A 16,208-nucleotide genomic window follows, 5' to 3' on the forward strand; every position below is an offset into this window, starting at 1 on the left:
TAAGACTAATTATCCCGTGGACTTTCGGCGAATTAAAAATAAATGGCATGAAAAGGAATATTTTTAAGAAATTTATTTAATCCGTGTGTATGAAGAAATGTAAAGCACGAAATTTCAAATAGTATCGTACGTATTGTCAGCACTGTCGAAAAAGATCATAACATTTTCCGTCCATTTTCTACTCTGAAATATTATATTGTCTACGAGCGATCATTTTTCAGTGCATTTGCTGCGCGATGAAATAATACAAGAATAGAGTACACTGATATATTGATGTAAACTTTAATGCACACAGGCAACAAGCAGTGGAGTTGATAATCCTCTTGCGTAACATTTGTTCCCACGTAAACTAAGTTAACGTAGAAATTCGCGAATATCGTCGGGAAAACGTGGAAACATTTGTTGAGCTGTGAAGTGATAATCACATTATTATTACAACGGACAAAATAATAAAGTCTCAAATAAACTTTCCTCCGGTGGTTCGATTGATTGAAAATCGATTTGAAAAGACACAAAATTCTGTGCTGAATTTCACCACTTCATATCGACGATTGATACTTTATTTTATGATGAGCATTCTTATTAAAAGGTGTGTCCCATTAATTGAAAATCATATCAGCCGTGAAAGTGACTTGATCGACCAGCTGAGTGACAAAGAGGGAACGAGAAGTTCACACGACGTAGAAATTACTGTAGAGCTTCTCATTGTGACTAATGTGTTCTTAATTGCCTGTTTTACATTTTGCACGCGCCAGCGTGAGACTTCTTTTTTTTGCTAGTTGAAATTAATTTGTGATTAGCATACCAACTTCGCGCAACGCTCACGTACTTCATAATAACAGTAGAAGCAAAAATACTCGCGCTCGCGATCGTTACGTAACGCATGCTGTTTGCGTGTCACTGAATACGAGTAATTATACAGAACGTCATATCCGACCTATATCTTATAATAACGTTTCTCATATACGAAGATTTCACGAGAGGCAGCTTGATTGTGTCTGCGACATGGATATTTAATCGCAGAATTGACACGTAGTGAATTAACCGATAAAAAATATGCATTTATATTTTGGAAAGTAATTCTGGAAGAGAACACGCGAACACGGAGAAGAAGAGAGAGAAATCTTATTAAAGAAATTAATCTCTTTTTTTCAGACGCGCACACACATATATACACACGCACAATCGGACAAAAGTCGAAGCTGCGAGCCGTCGAGGCATGTATTATGCATTTCCTCAGCATCGAAAAGTCATTTATCTCCGTAGAATAATACATAATAATGAACGTCTTCGTTAAGATGTCATAACTGGTGCTTCTAAAAATCGCGATGCCGCATTCATTTCCGGACATGGGTTCCTTCGACGAGACGCTTCCGCGGCTCCCAATTCTACGAGTTTGCCTATCATCCGGTTGCATCTCTTAAACTTATTTAAGTTTCCGCCATATTTTACCCCAGGTCGGGCGATACCTCGAAGAACAGCGCTCGCGGTGAAATCTTACCGGCTATAGTTACCGCTCTCGTGGACCATCCGCGCCGAAAACCCGCGTAATCTTCGAAAGTGTCCGGGCGCTCGCGCGATCCTGGGAACGCGATGCAGGCAGCGATAAGGGAAACGACGCGGGAAATAAAAAGAGAAATTTTGTGTTTCGTCAAATCCCACCGTTAGGATCGATCCTCGAATAATCCAGCTCGAACGCAATTTCGTATACGATACGCGAATCCGATTTAATATCGGACACGGCCCTTCTCGCCCGCAAGTGTGAAATGTATAATCGGATATCGTACCTATAGCCGCACTACGATCAATTAATACGTTCTTCTTCTGCGATTCTTTTTCACGTATAGATTAAGATTATTCGGTCCGCGGTGTCCGATCTTCGCGATTTTAATAAAACTTTAATTTACCCGAGGTTATATATATACACGAAGGATCCCTCGACGTTCTCCGAGAATATCTGAATAATGAATGTCCTCTCACGAACTTGTCGATATTCCACGTCGAACATTAACGTATCACCGAATTAGGTTTTAAGGCTAAAAATGGATTATAACGGATTTCTCCTTTAAAAGGGTTGATTTGGCAAATCACCTAATGGCGGGATTTTGCGCTGAAACTTTACTCGAGATGAATAATGATCCCCTATTGAGCTCACGCGAAAATAGAACTTTTCAGGGGAAAATTTGTTATTGTCATTTCGTCGATAAACCGATACAATCGCGAATGCGAAAACCCACCGCGCGTTGCGCCTTGAATTTTTTGCGGCGCCATGGTTTCTTCACGCAGCGCGCACACGCGCGCGAGAGAGAGAGAGAGAGAGAGCGCGTACCGGTCGAGCGAGCTCACGAAGCTCGCGGGCTGTGAAAAGCGCAATCCCACGTCGGCGATCCTTCGTCAAATATCAAATAAATTTAGAGCAACAAATAATCAACACACGAAGCGCATATTTTGCCGCTATTCCGCGGGTAGGGCCATTCGAGCACCGATACTGTTTACCGCGAGTTCCGAGCGCGCGTCGGCAACGGTATACACGGCACCCAATCGTACTTCCGCTTTATACCGAGTGCTATTTTGGATGATTTATTGACGAGGCGCTTTCGTCGCTGCTAGCTCGATATCGACGTCCTCCCTTTTTTTTTTGCGTCCTCCCTACCGGGCGCTCGGAGAGCGAGGCTCTCGATCACCGGCAGCGTTTATCCTCGCTGCGCAGCCTTCGCCACACTCGCCTCTCCTCCCGTTTCCTCCTCCTCTTCTCTCGTTTCACTCTCTTTCTCTTTATTCCTCTGCCGCTTGGCAGAATCGTCTCTGTACCGTCACCCCGAGTGACAAGCCGTTGTCACTTCCTCCCCCTGCAGCCCGCTCGATCGGTCGGCTGCACATTTCGGCGTTCGGTCAGTTTTAAAAAGAGAGAAGAGGAGAGGAGGAAGCGAGAAAGGAAGCGAGAGGGAGGGAGATAGCGAGAGAGAACGGCGAAGAACGACAAATTCGCGGAGGGGCAGAGCAATGTAAAGCCGTATGATCGATAAACGACCCCTTTCGTTTTGTTTGTTTTGCAGATTCTACCGTGCCGGTGGCCCTTTGTCTGCTGATCGAGAAAGGACTGTCTGTGGTGAGTGAATTTTTCTTCCAAATATTTTGGTATACATATGTATAAGGTGTGTGCGAGCGGAAAGTGAGCAAATCCAATATCCGGGTAATCGACTGAACGATAGTCGCGCGATACCGCAGCTCGTCCGACAAGAGAGAGGTGTTACATTGTAATTTATTGCCCTTAATAGCATCGGCGCTTCCGTATCGTATCGATTGGAAATAAAAGAATCGCCGGAGTCGCATTAGTATACGGCTTTGTAAAATTTCGCGTGCGATTAATTTCGCGCTCTCTTTATGCATTCGGCGAAATATGCCGCGTAATCCTTCGCATATTTTTATTAATGCATGCTGATAGCGCGATTTTATGCTAAGCGGCGCGCGGACGCGTATCTTGCAAAGTTTTTATTGTTGACAAAAAACTACTGAGGGAGAAAATTTACCGTATCCAGGAGAAAGAGTGTTCCACTTTTCTTCTCTTATAATGTTTATCATCATAATGCTTTCTGTAATTGGAAATAATGTCCGCTAATGTTTTTAGTCCTTAGTATCTTTTAAAGTGTGCTATTTATTTTGCTGCGTATAGTACGTTACACCTCGCTATTATTTCGTGTAATAAATGAAGTCCCTGGGTGATTGAGGGCGAGAAAGAAAATTCTCACCTTGAAGAGAAGATACTCCCTCGTCTGTGTGCTTTTTCGCTTCTTGCCGTTCACGCGCGCGTCGAGACATCGAAGAGCAACCGTGTAAAAAATAAAGAGAAAGACAAAGTCAAAGAGAAATAAACACGAGGTACCGGGAGACACATCGCGCACTTTTCAACTCCGACTCTAACCGTTTTTCTCTCTCCTTTTCTCTCTATAAAAAAGAAAAACGAGGAACTAAACTAATAATGATATGGTGGACTCGCGGTGAGAGACTTTCTACAACTGCGGAGAAAAAGTGAAGAAAGACTATCGGGAGAAACGCTTTGTTTCTTCTCGTGATCTCGCTCAATCCTTTGTATCGATGAGCTGTCGAGTCTACCTCTGTAAAACATCCTAAAACGTTACATCGTTCCCCGGCTTATCTTCGCGACGATTAAGCGGATATATCCTGTTTCACGTGTTGTCCGGTTCTGTCATACGGGTTTAAGGAGATAAATTTTTAAAATATAGTAATCCTGTTTATTAGTAATCTGCGTCGATCCAATGCAGAAATAACACCGATTCGTCTATACGGATACCAGTGAGAAAGATTTGTGATAAAACGAAACGATACGAAAGACGATATATAAAACGAAACGACGTAAAAAAAACTGGTATCTCTGAATTATTATGAGATTTTACGTGCATGCGTATGTATTATTTGTTCATTAATAGGGCATTTTGCCTTCTCGGGCCACTAATCCCTTGTCTTTATTCAAAAAGGTCCTGTAGGAAAACTTTTAAAGCTATTGACATGAACTTTTTTTAAATATATTTAGATGTTATATATATATATAATCTTAGATATTATTAATATTTTTATAATGGTGCAGTATAATATCCCATGTTAATTATTGAGACGATTGTAGATGGTGATAGAGTAGAGACTGCCAATAAAAACACCCCCATCTCACGGAAGTGATTGAGAACCATCGCATGATTTGAATAAATAAACAATTTTCTCAATCAATACGAGTGTACCTATAAATGTACTCATAAAGTGGACTGTAACCAATAGTTTAACACAAACATGAACAAAATGGCGGTCTTTCAAAGATGAAACTTCAATTTTCAGTTAAAATTGCGACATTTATTTTGCAATAGCAAAACAATTATTACAGATATCGCTTTTATTGTAGCCGACCTTATGGAGAGACATGTTCTTTATGAGTATATCAAATTGGAAAATGATCTTTAATAGTTTAATAGTTTAATAAATTCTTTGCGCTATCACTTCGTCACGTTAGTTTGAAAAATGTTTCGAAAATAACGTGTTTCAAGTTTCAAGTTTAAAGTGCGTTTAAATATAGATTTTGATTACTTATACTTAGTAAGTTATCTCGGGGCCATAAAATAAATCTTCTATTTTCTCAAATAATTTCCCCAAATTTCCGTTAAGCTGGCTTTTCATCCTTCAACGTTATTTTCGCCTCCCGAAATTCGAAAAAGCATCGACGCTTGACAAACAGCTCTCAACCATTTGGCATCGCGTGTAATTATGAAAAATTTTATCTGCAGTCCGAGTTTTATCTATAGTATTTCCATAATCTTTAATAATGGTATCTTTCATTGAATATATAAACTGCTAAGCAGACAGCAATTTCAATTATGTTCGTTGCTGGAAAAATATGTTATGGAGAAAATGTCACATCGTAGCATCAAATCTCTCATTATTATTTAGAGTAGCCTTCGAGGCATCGTTCTGGTAAACCTTGAGAAGCTAGATCTTCGTAAATCGGTCGAAGGACGTTTTGCATCTTTTTGTTAAGAGATGAACGGTGATAATATTGATCTAAAGTTCTATCTGTGGTTTTCTGTCTGCGCACCGCTTCAATCTACGGTCTATAACTCTGACAATTTTTCGAATTTTCAATTAAAACTTCACAAAAGCATTCTCAAGGCTTCAGACTATCGAAATATGTAAAAACCAAAAAACCAATTTTTGGACCCGACAAAGTAAAATATCCCATTAAAAGTGGAATAAACTAGGTGTACGAATCAAATATCTGTGTGATCGAATCCAATCTTTGATAACATGTTCAAAGCTGAATCGAATCGAATATGAAATTTTTATGTCGATTATGGAATAGAATCTTTTTCATTTGAATGAGAATCGAATTCAAATTAGACTTTCCGGGATTTATATTACATGTTAATTTAAATATAATAAAATACTTTTCAATGATATTAAAAATCTTTCTTTAAATGGACTCAAACATTAATTCAAACGAAATGGAAGTGGAAATGAATTCATGGAAATGGGTTCAAAAATATTAATTATTTAGCAAAACAAACATTTTTACGCGCATCATTTTCTTAACAATAAAAAATAGCTGTGAGGAATTAATTTTGAATTTCAACGACCTATTCATTTATCATCTTCTGATACAAATGAAGCAATCGAAAGACGTGACCAATTTGAAATCGAACCGCCACTGACTCGAATTTATCGAACTACTCGAATTCGAGCCTCTTAGATTCGAGAACGAATTCGCATCAAGAGTGGTTCGACTCAGACGATTCGCATACCTCTGTAATAGACCTACATACGACGCTTTTGCGCGATAATTACGTCATCGAACAGCTCGATTCGGCGATAACGCCTTTATTACCACCCCGAAAGCCGCCGTGACGTCGTGAAACACCACTTAGCATCGATATAACGCGAATCATTGGCCGTAACACGACCGAAGTTCGCGGACAAATCAATTCGATCGCTTTGACGACTCCGCACGAGCGGCAGATAAGGGCGGCGATATTTTTGCCGGGTCGACGCGGCGGAAGTCGACGCGCGTGTGGTCGCCCATACATAGTGCTTTATCTGCACCGATAATACCGCACGGACCGACCGACCGATCGGGGAGGGTTTTAACGTCGAATCTCTCGCGCTGGCGCTCCCTTATCGCCGTGTCGTAAAGGTGATCGCTGGTCACGACGAAATGCCGCGGTCATCGTCGCAGCGTGACGTCGCCGGCCATCACGCGAATTAGCGGCGCTTTAACGGCGCCCGACCGCGCGTCGTGTCGTGTATTCCCTTACGGGAGAGACGTGTCCGCCAGTTTCCTCCGTGTCACGCAGTTACCTCGCCATGTAAATGCGCCGCCGACGGCGTCACGCCGCCCACGGCAATTCCGCGATCGAGCGTGTATCGAGAGATTGCCATGGATCAAGAAGCACGCGGCCGAATACGCCGGTTGTTTTATCATTCCGCACAATGGCACTCTCTCGACGGGGGGGGNGGGGGGGGGCAGAGAGAAAAGAGACGCGGAGAAGCATGAGAGATATCGCGATTTTCGCTCGGCAACCGCGCGCGGTTTTCCATACGTCGACGAAGGTAGCGCATTTTTTTCCTTCTTTCCGCCCAATTCCGCCACGTTTCCGAGCGCGCGCGACCACCACAAAATAAAAATCCCTGAATAGAAACTAGACGGCGAAATTAGAGATGAATAATTGGGACGAATGCGGCGCACACGCACGTTAATGCATCAGTTCGCGCTCACGCGTTAATATTCCATATGGAGGAATATGTATTCGCGTGGGGTCCGCGCATACGTGGACTACTTAACACGATGTATAATCAGCTTGATACGAGCCACGATGCCTGGTCAAGCGCCCAACTCGATTTGCCCGGCTTCCTTTTCTGAAATGAAAACCACCACCCTCGTTGACGCGAACGCCGATGATACCGGCGCACGTAATAATTACCACTCGCTGATTAATCGCTGGCCGCTAATCGACTAATAATTCGGCTAATGACGAGCGCATAATTACAACGCTGTATGGATAATCCGACCGACGCGAGGCACACGGGTCTCGTATGAATAATATGTAACAAATTAATACTCTCACCGAGCAAACCGCGCGCGCGGGTAACTTATGCTCGCATTTTCGTATGCATTTGCCGGCCATTTACGCGATCCCGCTTACGTCCGGATGAAATTGTCGGGTTTTATTATGCGACCCGCTCTCTCTCTCTCTCTCTCTCTCTCGTGCAATTCATCCCGCTCGATAATTTAGCGCGCGCGGGACTATCTGGTGCCGTGAAAACTTATCGGACACGTTCGCAAGTTGAATTTTTTAACCGTCATGTCAACCGTGAGGACGATATGCGGCGCGCTGCTGGCGAAGATACGGCGATGACTTCGATGATAAACGTATCCATTTTCGGGATATAATGTCCCGACTTTATTCCGCGTTCACGCGTTTCCCCGCTTATCTCCGGCAAGGAAGATAACGCGGGCAAACATTCCGTACAGCCGTACTAGAGGAAATCATTTTTGTTTATCAATTTAACGCGCGCGGTGGCATTGCGCAAAGTGGACAATTTCAACGGCGCTTTAATAATACGGACGTTGGTAAAGTGCGATTAACGTTATCAATTCGTGGCAAAGGTTCCGCCGTTATCCGTTAAGTTTCGTCTCTGTGAGACGCACGTTGATGAATTCTCGTCTCTAATCCCGCCGGTATTAATTCCCACGTCGCTACATCCGCTTTAGACATTATCAAAGAATCGGAAGAATTACGCGTTAATCTTGTTCCACCGCTGCACGGGTATCCTTTGTGCGCAGAATCGTGTGACGTACGTTTCATAAATATTTAAGCGTGCAATTTGTCAGACTCCTCGTACCAAATTCACAATATTCTTTTGAACTTCATAATTAGGTCAAGCGCTCTGTAAATATTTGATCTGGCCGAAAAGTATTGCGTTCTTTCCACTTCCCAGCAGTTATAAAAGTGTTGCTGAGTGACCTCTAATTGTAAATAAATTTTCACACTTAACTGCATTTTCTCAACCATATATTTTATTAAAAAAAAAAGTTGTATAATTATATTATATGATTATAAATAATTGTTTCTATTTTTGTTCTAGATTTTATTTTCTTTAAATTACACTGTCACGAATCATATGTTTTGTTCATAAATAATATTTTTATTTGCATTTTATTTTATTTGTATTTTATTATGTCGTACAGACATTATAATAACAAATTATATAAAAAGTTCGTGAAAGTTACTTTCCGTAAAACAATTTATTTTTAACCTTGATCATCTTACCCACACATAAGGGCAAGATGACGAAGTTGACACGTTCCTAAAAAATTTAAATTAATCAAAATTCCAATTTATTTATAAACTTTTCAATTTTTCACGCAGATGATAAGCAAGGCTTTAGCCACTCAGAACAAAAATTGACCATTATTTTTATGTTACTACGGAAATGAAGAAAAATCGACAAACCTTAAGGTTGTCATCTTATCACTCTTTCTCCTATATATCTGGTAATTATATGTTATGACTAGGGGGAGCATTGTAAATTGTGGGCTTTCTTCATTTTCCCCCGCATTTTCTAGAAGAAGAAAAAGAAGAAAAAAAAATAAGATCGCGTAGCTCATTAATTACTGCAGGTTTCGGCAGACAACGCTCTTTCGACGGAGGAATTTCTTCTTAACGATCCCCCCGAAGATCTCGCGCATTCTTCACCGGCTGAATTTCCGGAAAGCCGTAAAACTGCATTCTTTATGAAATCTACCGTTCGCCTTGAGCTAATTAATTCAAGTACAAAACTTGGCGAAGTGCGAGGAAGCAAACGAAGGGAGAGAGAGAGAGAGAGAGAGAAAGAGCTCGTTTTTGCAATCGAGGCTGTACAGTACGTGACGCAGAAGCGAAATATTTTCCGGACGAACGAATGTTTCACCGCGAACATCGGCGTTTGTTTCCGCGCCATAATAACTCGCCGGTGATAAATCACGCTCATGCGATACTTTGTCAAACCGGCCCGACAGCGCGTTTAAATAATTAACCTTTTGTCCCGGACGGGTGTGTAATTTTTTATTGAATCCTATAACAGGCGCGGCCGACTGCGCGATCTCACGAATGAAATACCGCGATTCAATTTTGTGAGCGCTGTGTGACGACGACCGTGATTTATACGCTTCTTTGTAACGCACTTTGTTCGGGTAATTAATCTCGTAGTAAGCTCGCGTTTCGAATATTCGCAGCAATTTCATTCAGGCTCCTGATTTATTCCATCCTTTGCTGAGCTAACGCATTTTTAGACGCGCCGTGCACGTTCAGATTGGACCGGAAAGTAATTTCAAGCGAAAACACGCCTCCATATACTCGCGACAATTTGCTAAAAGCTCCGCCGTTGCAATAAAAACTCAAGAATACATTTCGTTTCATTCGTATTGTCGTTTTCGTAATGAGAGAACGGAACACGTTTGTCATTAGCGATCGCCTCGTTGGATTTCGCTCAATTTCGTCAATCAGCGCTCTAAATCGAAACGAGATACGCAAATTTAAATAATCAACTACCGTTGCCGTAACGTTTAACTTTTCGTAAATCTCACCGCAGGCGTAGCGGATTACATGTCGTTTCCGATACATCACGCATACCAACGTGGCAGTAATTTACACGCATCAGAATTCCGTAGGTTTTCAACCCAGCACGTCGCGAGCGCAAACAGAGAAAAACTGTTGTTTGCTCTCGACGAAATACACAATTATAAATATCTCGACGCAGAACTCATTTAATCGTGATAATTTTCCGCTGTTCCTGCGCGTTTCATGACATTTACACTGTTTCCCCCGTTGCGTTCAATTATTTGCCTCGAAACTTATCGAACGAGTAATCTTCCGCAGTTATACGCATGAATCGTTTCATACGTCATGTTAGGTAATACAAATAATGCTGCCTTTTTGCGCTGATGTTTACAGTTATGGATAATTATAAAATTGTTTCAGCGGCTGTCAGTGAGCGATCCGCTTTTATTAAAAAGAGGGAAAAAAATAACAGAGAAAAGAATCCGCAACGCACAAAGCAGAAAATGTCGATCGATTACATGGCCGCGCAAGAAGAATCCAACATGGAATATGGTTCGAAAAAAGGAATGAAAAAACGAAAATAAAAATTTGATACATACTTCAAAAAGCACAAATAGCACTGAGGCTTTTCACAATCGTCCAAGAAGTCAAGCATCGTCCGCTTTCTTCTCTCTTAATTATTAACGTTTTCAATTAATTTTAGACGCCCATAAGGCTCGAGTCTCTTTGTTTTGTGGTGTGGGGAAAGGTATATAGAGATTATACCCGCATTGGTACAACAAAACCTCGAAAATCATAACTTTGCGGGTTGGATCCTTCCTGCATAACCGTATTCGCTCGTGTTAAACGGACTCGCACGCGCGTGTATTTACATAGAGAGGCGACACTCGAAGGGGACCGCCCCCGTAACAACGTCCGTCATTTCAGCTCCTCCGTCGGCGACCTCGACGGACGTTAGTCCAGCCACGCGCGCTGTACGCGAACCACTTCCGGTCGTAACTTGTATCTCTTTATTTTGTGCCGCAGGATATCATAGCTCACGGGCCGGGAATGGTGTTCCACATCGTAAACCTCGTAGTGATGGTTCTGATGCCGATGGTGGTCATCCACGTGAAGGATTCCGGATTCAGTCTGTGTAAGAGCCATTTTACGTATCGTTTCACTCGCGAATTTCGTGCCCGCATCCACGCGATATTACTTACGTGCCGGCATGGCGGTCGGGATCGATAGGGGTAACGTACGGATGTACGTAAGTAATGTTCTCGAGTTACCCTCGCCTCGCGCGATTGGAATAATACCGCGCCCATGCAGCGGCGGTAAGTGCGAGTTTATGCAGTCACTCACCGCGATTCGAAACCGTTTGGGTATTCGCCAGGGCCCGGCTTATCGCGCGGATCCATTCTTTTCCATGACATCTAATTAATTCCTAAGCGGCCCGCGCATGCGATGTTTCTTTGTCGCTCCCTCTCGTGTACCATCTGTACGTGTCCACGAGCGCATGTAAAACCATCATTCACGAAAGTGCGTTCACGTGGGCGGAAGCTTAGAGCTCGCTCCCGGACTACGCGCGGATTGCTCCGCGTTTTTTTTTGTTTTTTCCTAATTGCGTACCGCCTGCAATTTGTCGAGACACTTGACGAGCGCCATTATTTGCAGTGGATTATATACATTTTCTCCATTATGCGCGAAATTAAAGTGCGCGCCGAGGTATCGCCGAGTTATAAAATAACTGATTTTTAATTGTTCGCCATTCCCACCGTCCGTGGGCACGGTGTCGGACACGTTTTTCACGGCAGAGACCGTGCGCGCCGGCCGTCGTATCAAAAATTCTATTTAAATGCAATACCTATGGTCATCCGCGCAAATCGATGCACCGGCGGCGGGAGAGCGGAGGATCGCGGGGCTCTCACGTTCACATGCAAATGCAATTACTTCGTGCTCTCTTTCGTCCGCACAACTTCATGGATGCCCGGACCATCCGTCTCGCGTTGGCCCGTCAAGACAGCCGGGTTATACCCGATTTTTAATCCGGGATTTCCGCAACGATATGCCGCGAAACGCCGTGCAGCGTCGCGTGTTGTTATCAATGAAATCAGATCTAATCGCAAGACGCCTTGTTTCCCTTTCAGCATACCGGCCGTCATAACGCGCCGCCGTCTGACGAAGAAATGTAATTAAACGGTAACTACGGTCCGCGAGAGCGGCAAAGCGCGGCGCTTGTCTAATTAAAAGAATTTAAATTAATTCCCGGAGCAAACGTACTGGTGGACGTGTGCGGGCGATCGATTCGATAGCCGTGTATTGTCGCGCGCGCGCGCGCGAACGGCGATCTAATTTAGTTTTTCAATCCGAACGATGAATTATCGCAAAGGAAAGTCGGAACTTTATGGAAAATCGCCGGACTTTAATTAAAGGATCTTTAATCGCGCTCGACGGCAGGCGCCGGGCGTAATAAACCGGTGTCCTCCCGCTAATTCCGCCCGATACTGCATTTTTAATGTTCTTTGTCATTTACATACTCCGCGAAACTGCGAGTAAATACTCGTGAAAGTTCCCGCCGATCCCGGCGGGAACCGAGGCCGGGATCGGGTGGGCTCTTTTTGGCATTCGCAAGAACACTCCGGGAGTGAATCCCGCGCATCGGGAACTTTATACGGTTATCGGGGAACGCACCTTCCCCCTGTCGTTCGTCTTCTTTTACGGCGTTCCGTTTCGGCGCAAGCTGCAGGAGCTTTTGATTTCGTCGCGATATTCGACCGTCAGTCGTCTCCGATATAGTCGACGGTAGGCGGGACAGGACTTGCGGATCGATTGTAGCATGGATAAAACGGGGAAATCACGAGCTTGCGAAGAACTCGAATCGTTAGAACTCGAAACGTCGACAAAGGAAGATCTTTTAGTTTCACGGGAGATACAACGGTCTCGTAATATTTAGCTCTCTCTCTCTCTCTCTCTCTGTGTATGTGTGTGTGTGTGTGTGTTTGCGACGAAGTTGAACCAGATGCTTTTTAACCTTCAGCTTCAGTTCTCGATAAATTGCTCGCAGTGAACGTTTAAAAACGTAATACATAGTAAAATATTTTATGTTAATTTTAATGTATTTCACATGTCGTTCACTTTAACTCTGTGTTAATTTCACACAAGGTAAATATGTTCAAAAATAATACAAATACTATAATATAATGTCAAAAATGAATGCAAAATATTATAATGTTTAATTTTGATACTATTTGGAAGCAAATTTTATGTTAAATTGACATATTTATAATATCAGATATAACAAATGTTATTTTCACATTAAAAGAAAGGTTATTTATCATTTCTTTTCTATCGCATTGTTTTTAGAATATTGTCAATGATTTTGGTCGAATTCTTCTTTTATGTACCATATAATTGGTGCAATCAATATCATATTAGAGAAACATGTTTACCACTGATGAGATTCGAACTCCGGGTCTTAAGTCGCCTACCTTACACACTACACTGCTACACGTTAAAAAATTATGTTGAAAGTAGTCCACTGAAATTTTGTTTCACTCTTTGAATGTGTTAATTTAACATAATATTGTATTTGTTAACACATATTTGCATACTTTTTAACATAATTCCCATGTAAATATTCACACATGTTGAACATCGACTCAACACAAAATATTGAAATAACATAAATACGATATGTTAAATTAATACACGTATATTAAATTAATACGCGGGTGTATTGAAAATTTCTGTGTAGAAAAATGTTAACAAGGATCGATTTTAACACAATACAAAATTTTTTCACTGTGTACAAGATGTAGGGCAAACTCGACTGAAATTGAAGACGCACACTGTCGCGTGTTTTTCGATAACGAGCGAAAAAATGTGGGTTCGATCCATCGTTGCTGTTTTTAATCCCGTAACTGTCGAAATTCCCGATACAGATGTTAGAAGCGAATCGTGTTAACGAGTGCTCTGTTAATACACGAGCGTTCGCGAGAGAGAGTGTTGGTATATTAAATCGCGAGTAATTTGTAGTTCGCGATCGGGGAAAGTTTTCTTCTTAGCTCGCAGCCACTATTTCACGCGGCGGAGAACTCTCAGATTGAACAGTAACGGATGACAATGAAACTTCAAAGTTGGATCGAAGCTTTTGAACTTTGACAGGAGAACATATGACCTCCTATCATCGGGGATGCAGTGTAGTCGAAGGTGAAGGATTGTCGTGCTTCAAATTCCGCGAGATTTACTCCGCCGTTGCGCAAAATTGCAAGTGCTACTGTTCTTGCGAACGTTGGAAACATTCGGAAACTCGTTAGCCCAAATAAAAGTAATTAAACGAGTTATCGGATTTCTCCAGGCAACCGTGATAGCTCTCTTACAGCGTGAGCGTCCATAAATGGATTAAATGAGTATATAATAATTTATTGAACGTTACATATAATTATATATAACAATATTCTCATTCGAGAGATAACATGCCGAAGTGTCTAAAGGGAATTAATTACGTCTCATCTCGAAATATTAACACAGAGATGAAAGGCCGGAAAAGTGCCGTTATGCGTTTTACGCAACATCAAATAATTTCAACCGGTGTGAGTTACGATCGAGCGTACGAGCGACGAGAGAGCAAACGTGCAAAAAGTAACGGGCCACCGAGGCCACTGATTGTCTCTGCTGAATGCGTGGAGTGCGACGGGAGGAAGCGGCTTTCGGCCGGGAAAATCGAGAAATCTTTGACGGTGGCCCGAGAAGAACCTTAAGAACCTTATTCCCCTTTTATTTTCCTCCGTAAATCGTCCGGCGGGCATCCTGGGAGAATCGTTGTTGGTGCGAACGCGTCTTTACGCCCCGGCTCGCGTAAAGGCATCAAAACCCCGGTGTCTACGTGAGTGAATACACTTTTGAGTGCACACTCTCGTATACGTCGACTCGCATGTTGAAGGGTCGAGCATCCCGGGTGAAAGAGTGACGAGGAGTGGTACTACTACGGCGGTGCTGAGAGAGGAGAGACTTCCAGTTACATGGGAGAGAGAGAGAGAGAGAGAGCTCGGGTCGTCCGGGCACTTGAACCAAAGCCACCGCTGCACTACTCCTCACTTGCTCGCGAAGCGCGCTGGTCTACGACTACGGAAGTTTTAAGAAGCGCTTAGGCGGCCCAAACTCGTGCGAATCTTTGCCTTTCGCGCTGCTGCGGCTCCCAGCTTCCTCCTACACCCTCTCACACGTCGCCGATATATAAAAGGATCTAGTCGCGCGGTAGCTCCCCCTTAAGCGCCGACATGTACATTGTTCTCGCCGGGACGGAGAGTATCTCTTGATTGATCGTACACTGCGATCTCTTCTTATCTCTCTCGGCCGTTCTAGCTGGGGGTTTTCAGCCCCCGTTCGCGCGCGACGAGAAATACGCACCCCGACGCCGGGAATAATAAACACCCGCCGTGCCGCGCCAGTCGTCGCGGCTAATAATTCCGTTTCAGTCGGAGAATTAATTACACGCCTTCCTACGCTTAACGAGCGCGGCCGATAATTAGAGACGCCGTTTCACAGCCTTCCGTCGATATGGCCGCTAAACGGCTCGTTAAATCTCCCCCCGATTTTGCCCGTCCGTTGTTTCGACATTACGTCGTTTCGCGCACGGCCCCTCCCCCCCCCCCCCCCNCCCCCCCCGCCGATAATCGCCCTTGCCACGCGCACGCTCCGTGGTGCAACGCGGCGTTCTTTTTACTTTGCCCTTTATTTTCTCGGTTTTTTTCCCCCTTCTTTTCCGAGCTCGCGCGCGTCGGACGATTTAATTCTCCCGCTCGGGCTCCTCGTCCGGCCGAATGACGGGGTTAAAACACGCGAGATACTCACGAAAAACAGCGCGAGAACGAGGGGGCACGGCGCGACACGTAGAGCGCAGTGCCATCGACTGCCGTAATTACGAGCGCGATGCGAAAGCATCGACGACCATCGGACGTCGAATTCCGCTCATTCGGAAGCGTTCCTACATCGTTCGACGAGCGTGTCACGAGCTTTTTTTTTCTGTTGATACTGCGAAACGTGACACCCGATAGAAACGTGACATGGACGACCCACGGCCTCTCGATCGCGTCTCTTTCTCTCTGTCTCTCCCTCTCCCCCCCCCCC

At 43.6% G+C, this 16,208-nt stretch overlaps 1 protein-coding gene across 1 annotated transcript in view; it reads left to right on the forward strand.

The window, feature by feature from the left end:
- The window catches only part of LOC106747317 (diacylglycerol O-acyltransferase 1), a 102,642-nt gene that overhangs the window by 33,659 nt on the left and 52,775 nt on the right, over positions 1-16,208 (forward strand). The window contains exons 4-5 of the mRNA XM_014624716.1: positions 3,057-3,109; positions 11,124-11,232. Of these exons, the coding sequence (XP_014480202.1) occupies positions 3,057-3,109; positions 11,124-11,232 (162 nt within the window). The remainder of the gene's footprint in view (positions 1-3,056; positions 3,110-11,123; positions 11,233-16,208) is intronic.

The sequence above is a fragment of the Dinoponera quadriceps genome, unplaced genomic scaffold (genome assembly GCF_001313825.1).
Source record: "Dinoponera quadriceps isolate SergipeBrazil2010 unplaced genomic scaffold, ASM131382v1 scaffold2305, whole genome shotgun sequence".
NCBI lineage: Eukaryota > Metazoa > Arthropoda > Insecta > Hymenoptera > Formicidae > Dinoponera > Dinoponera quadriceps.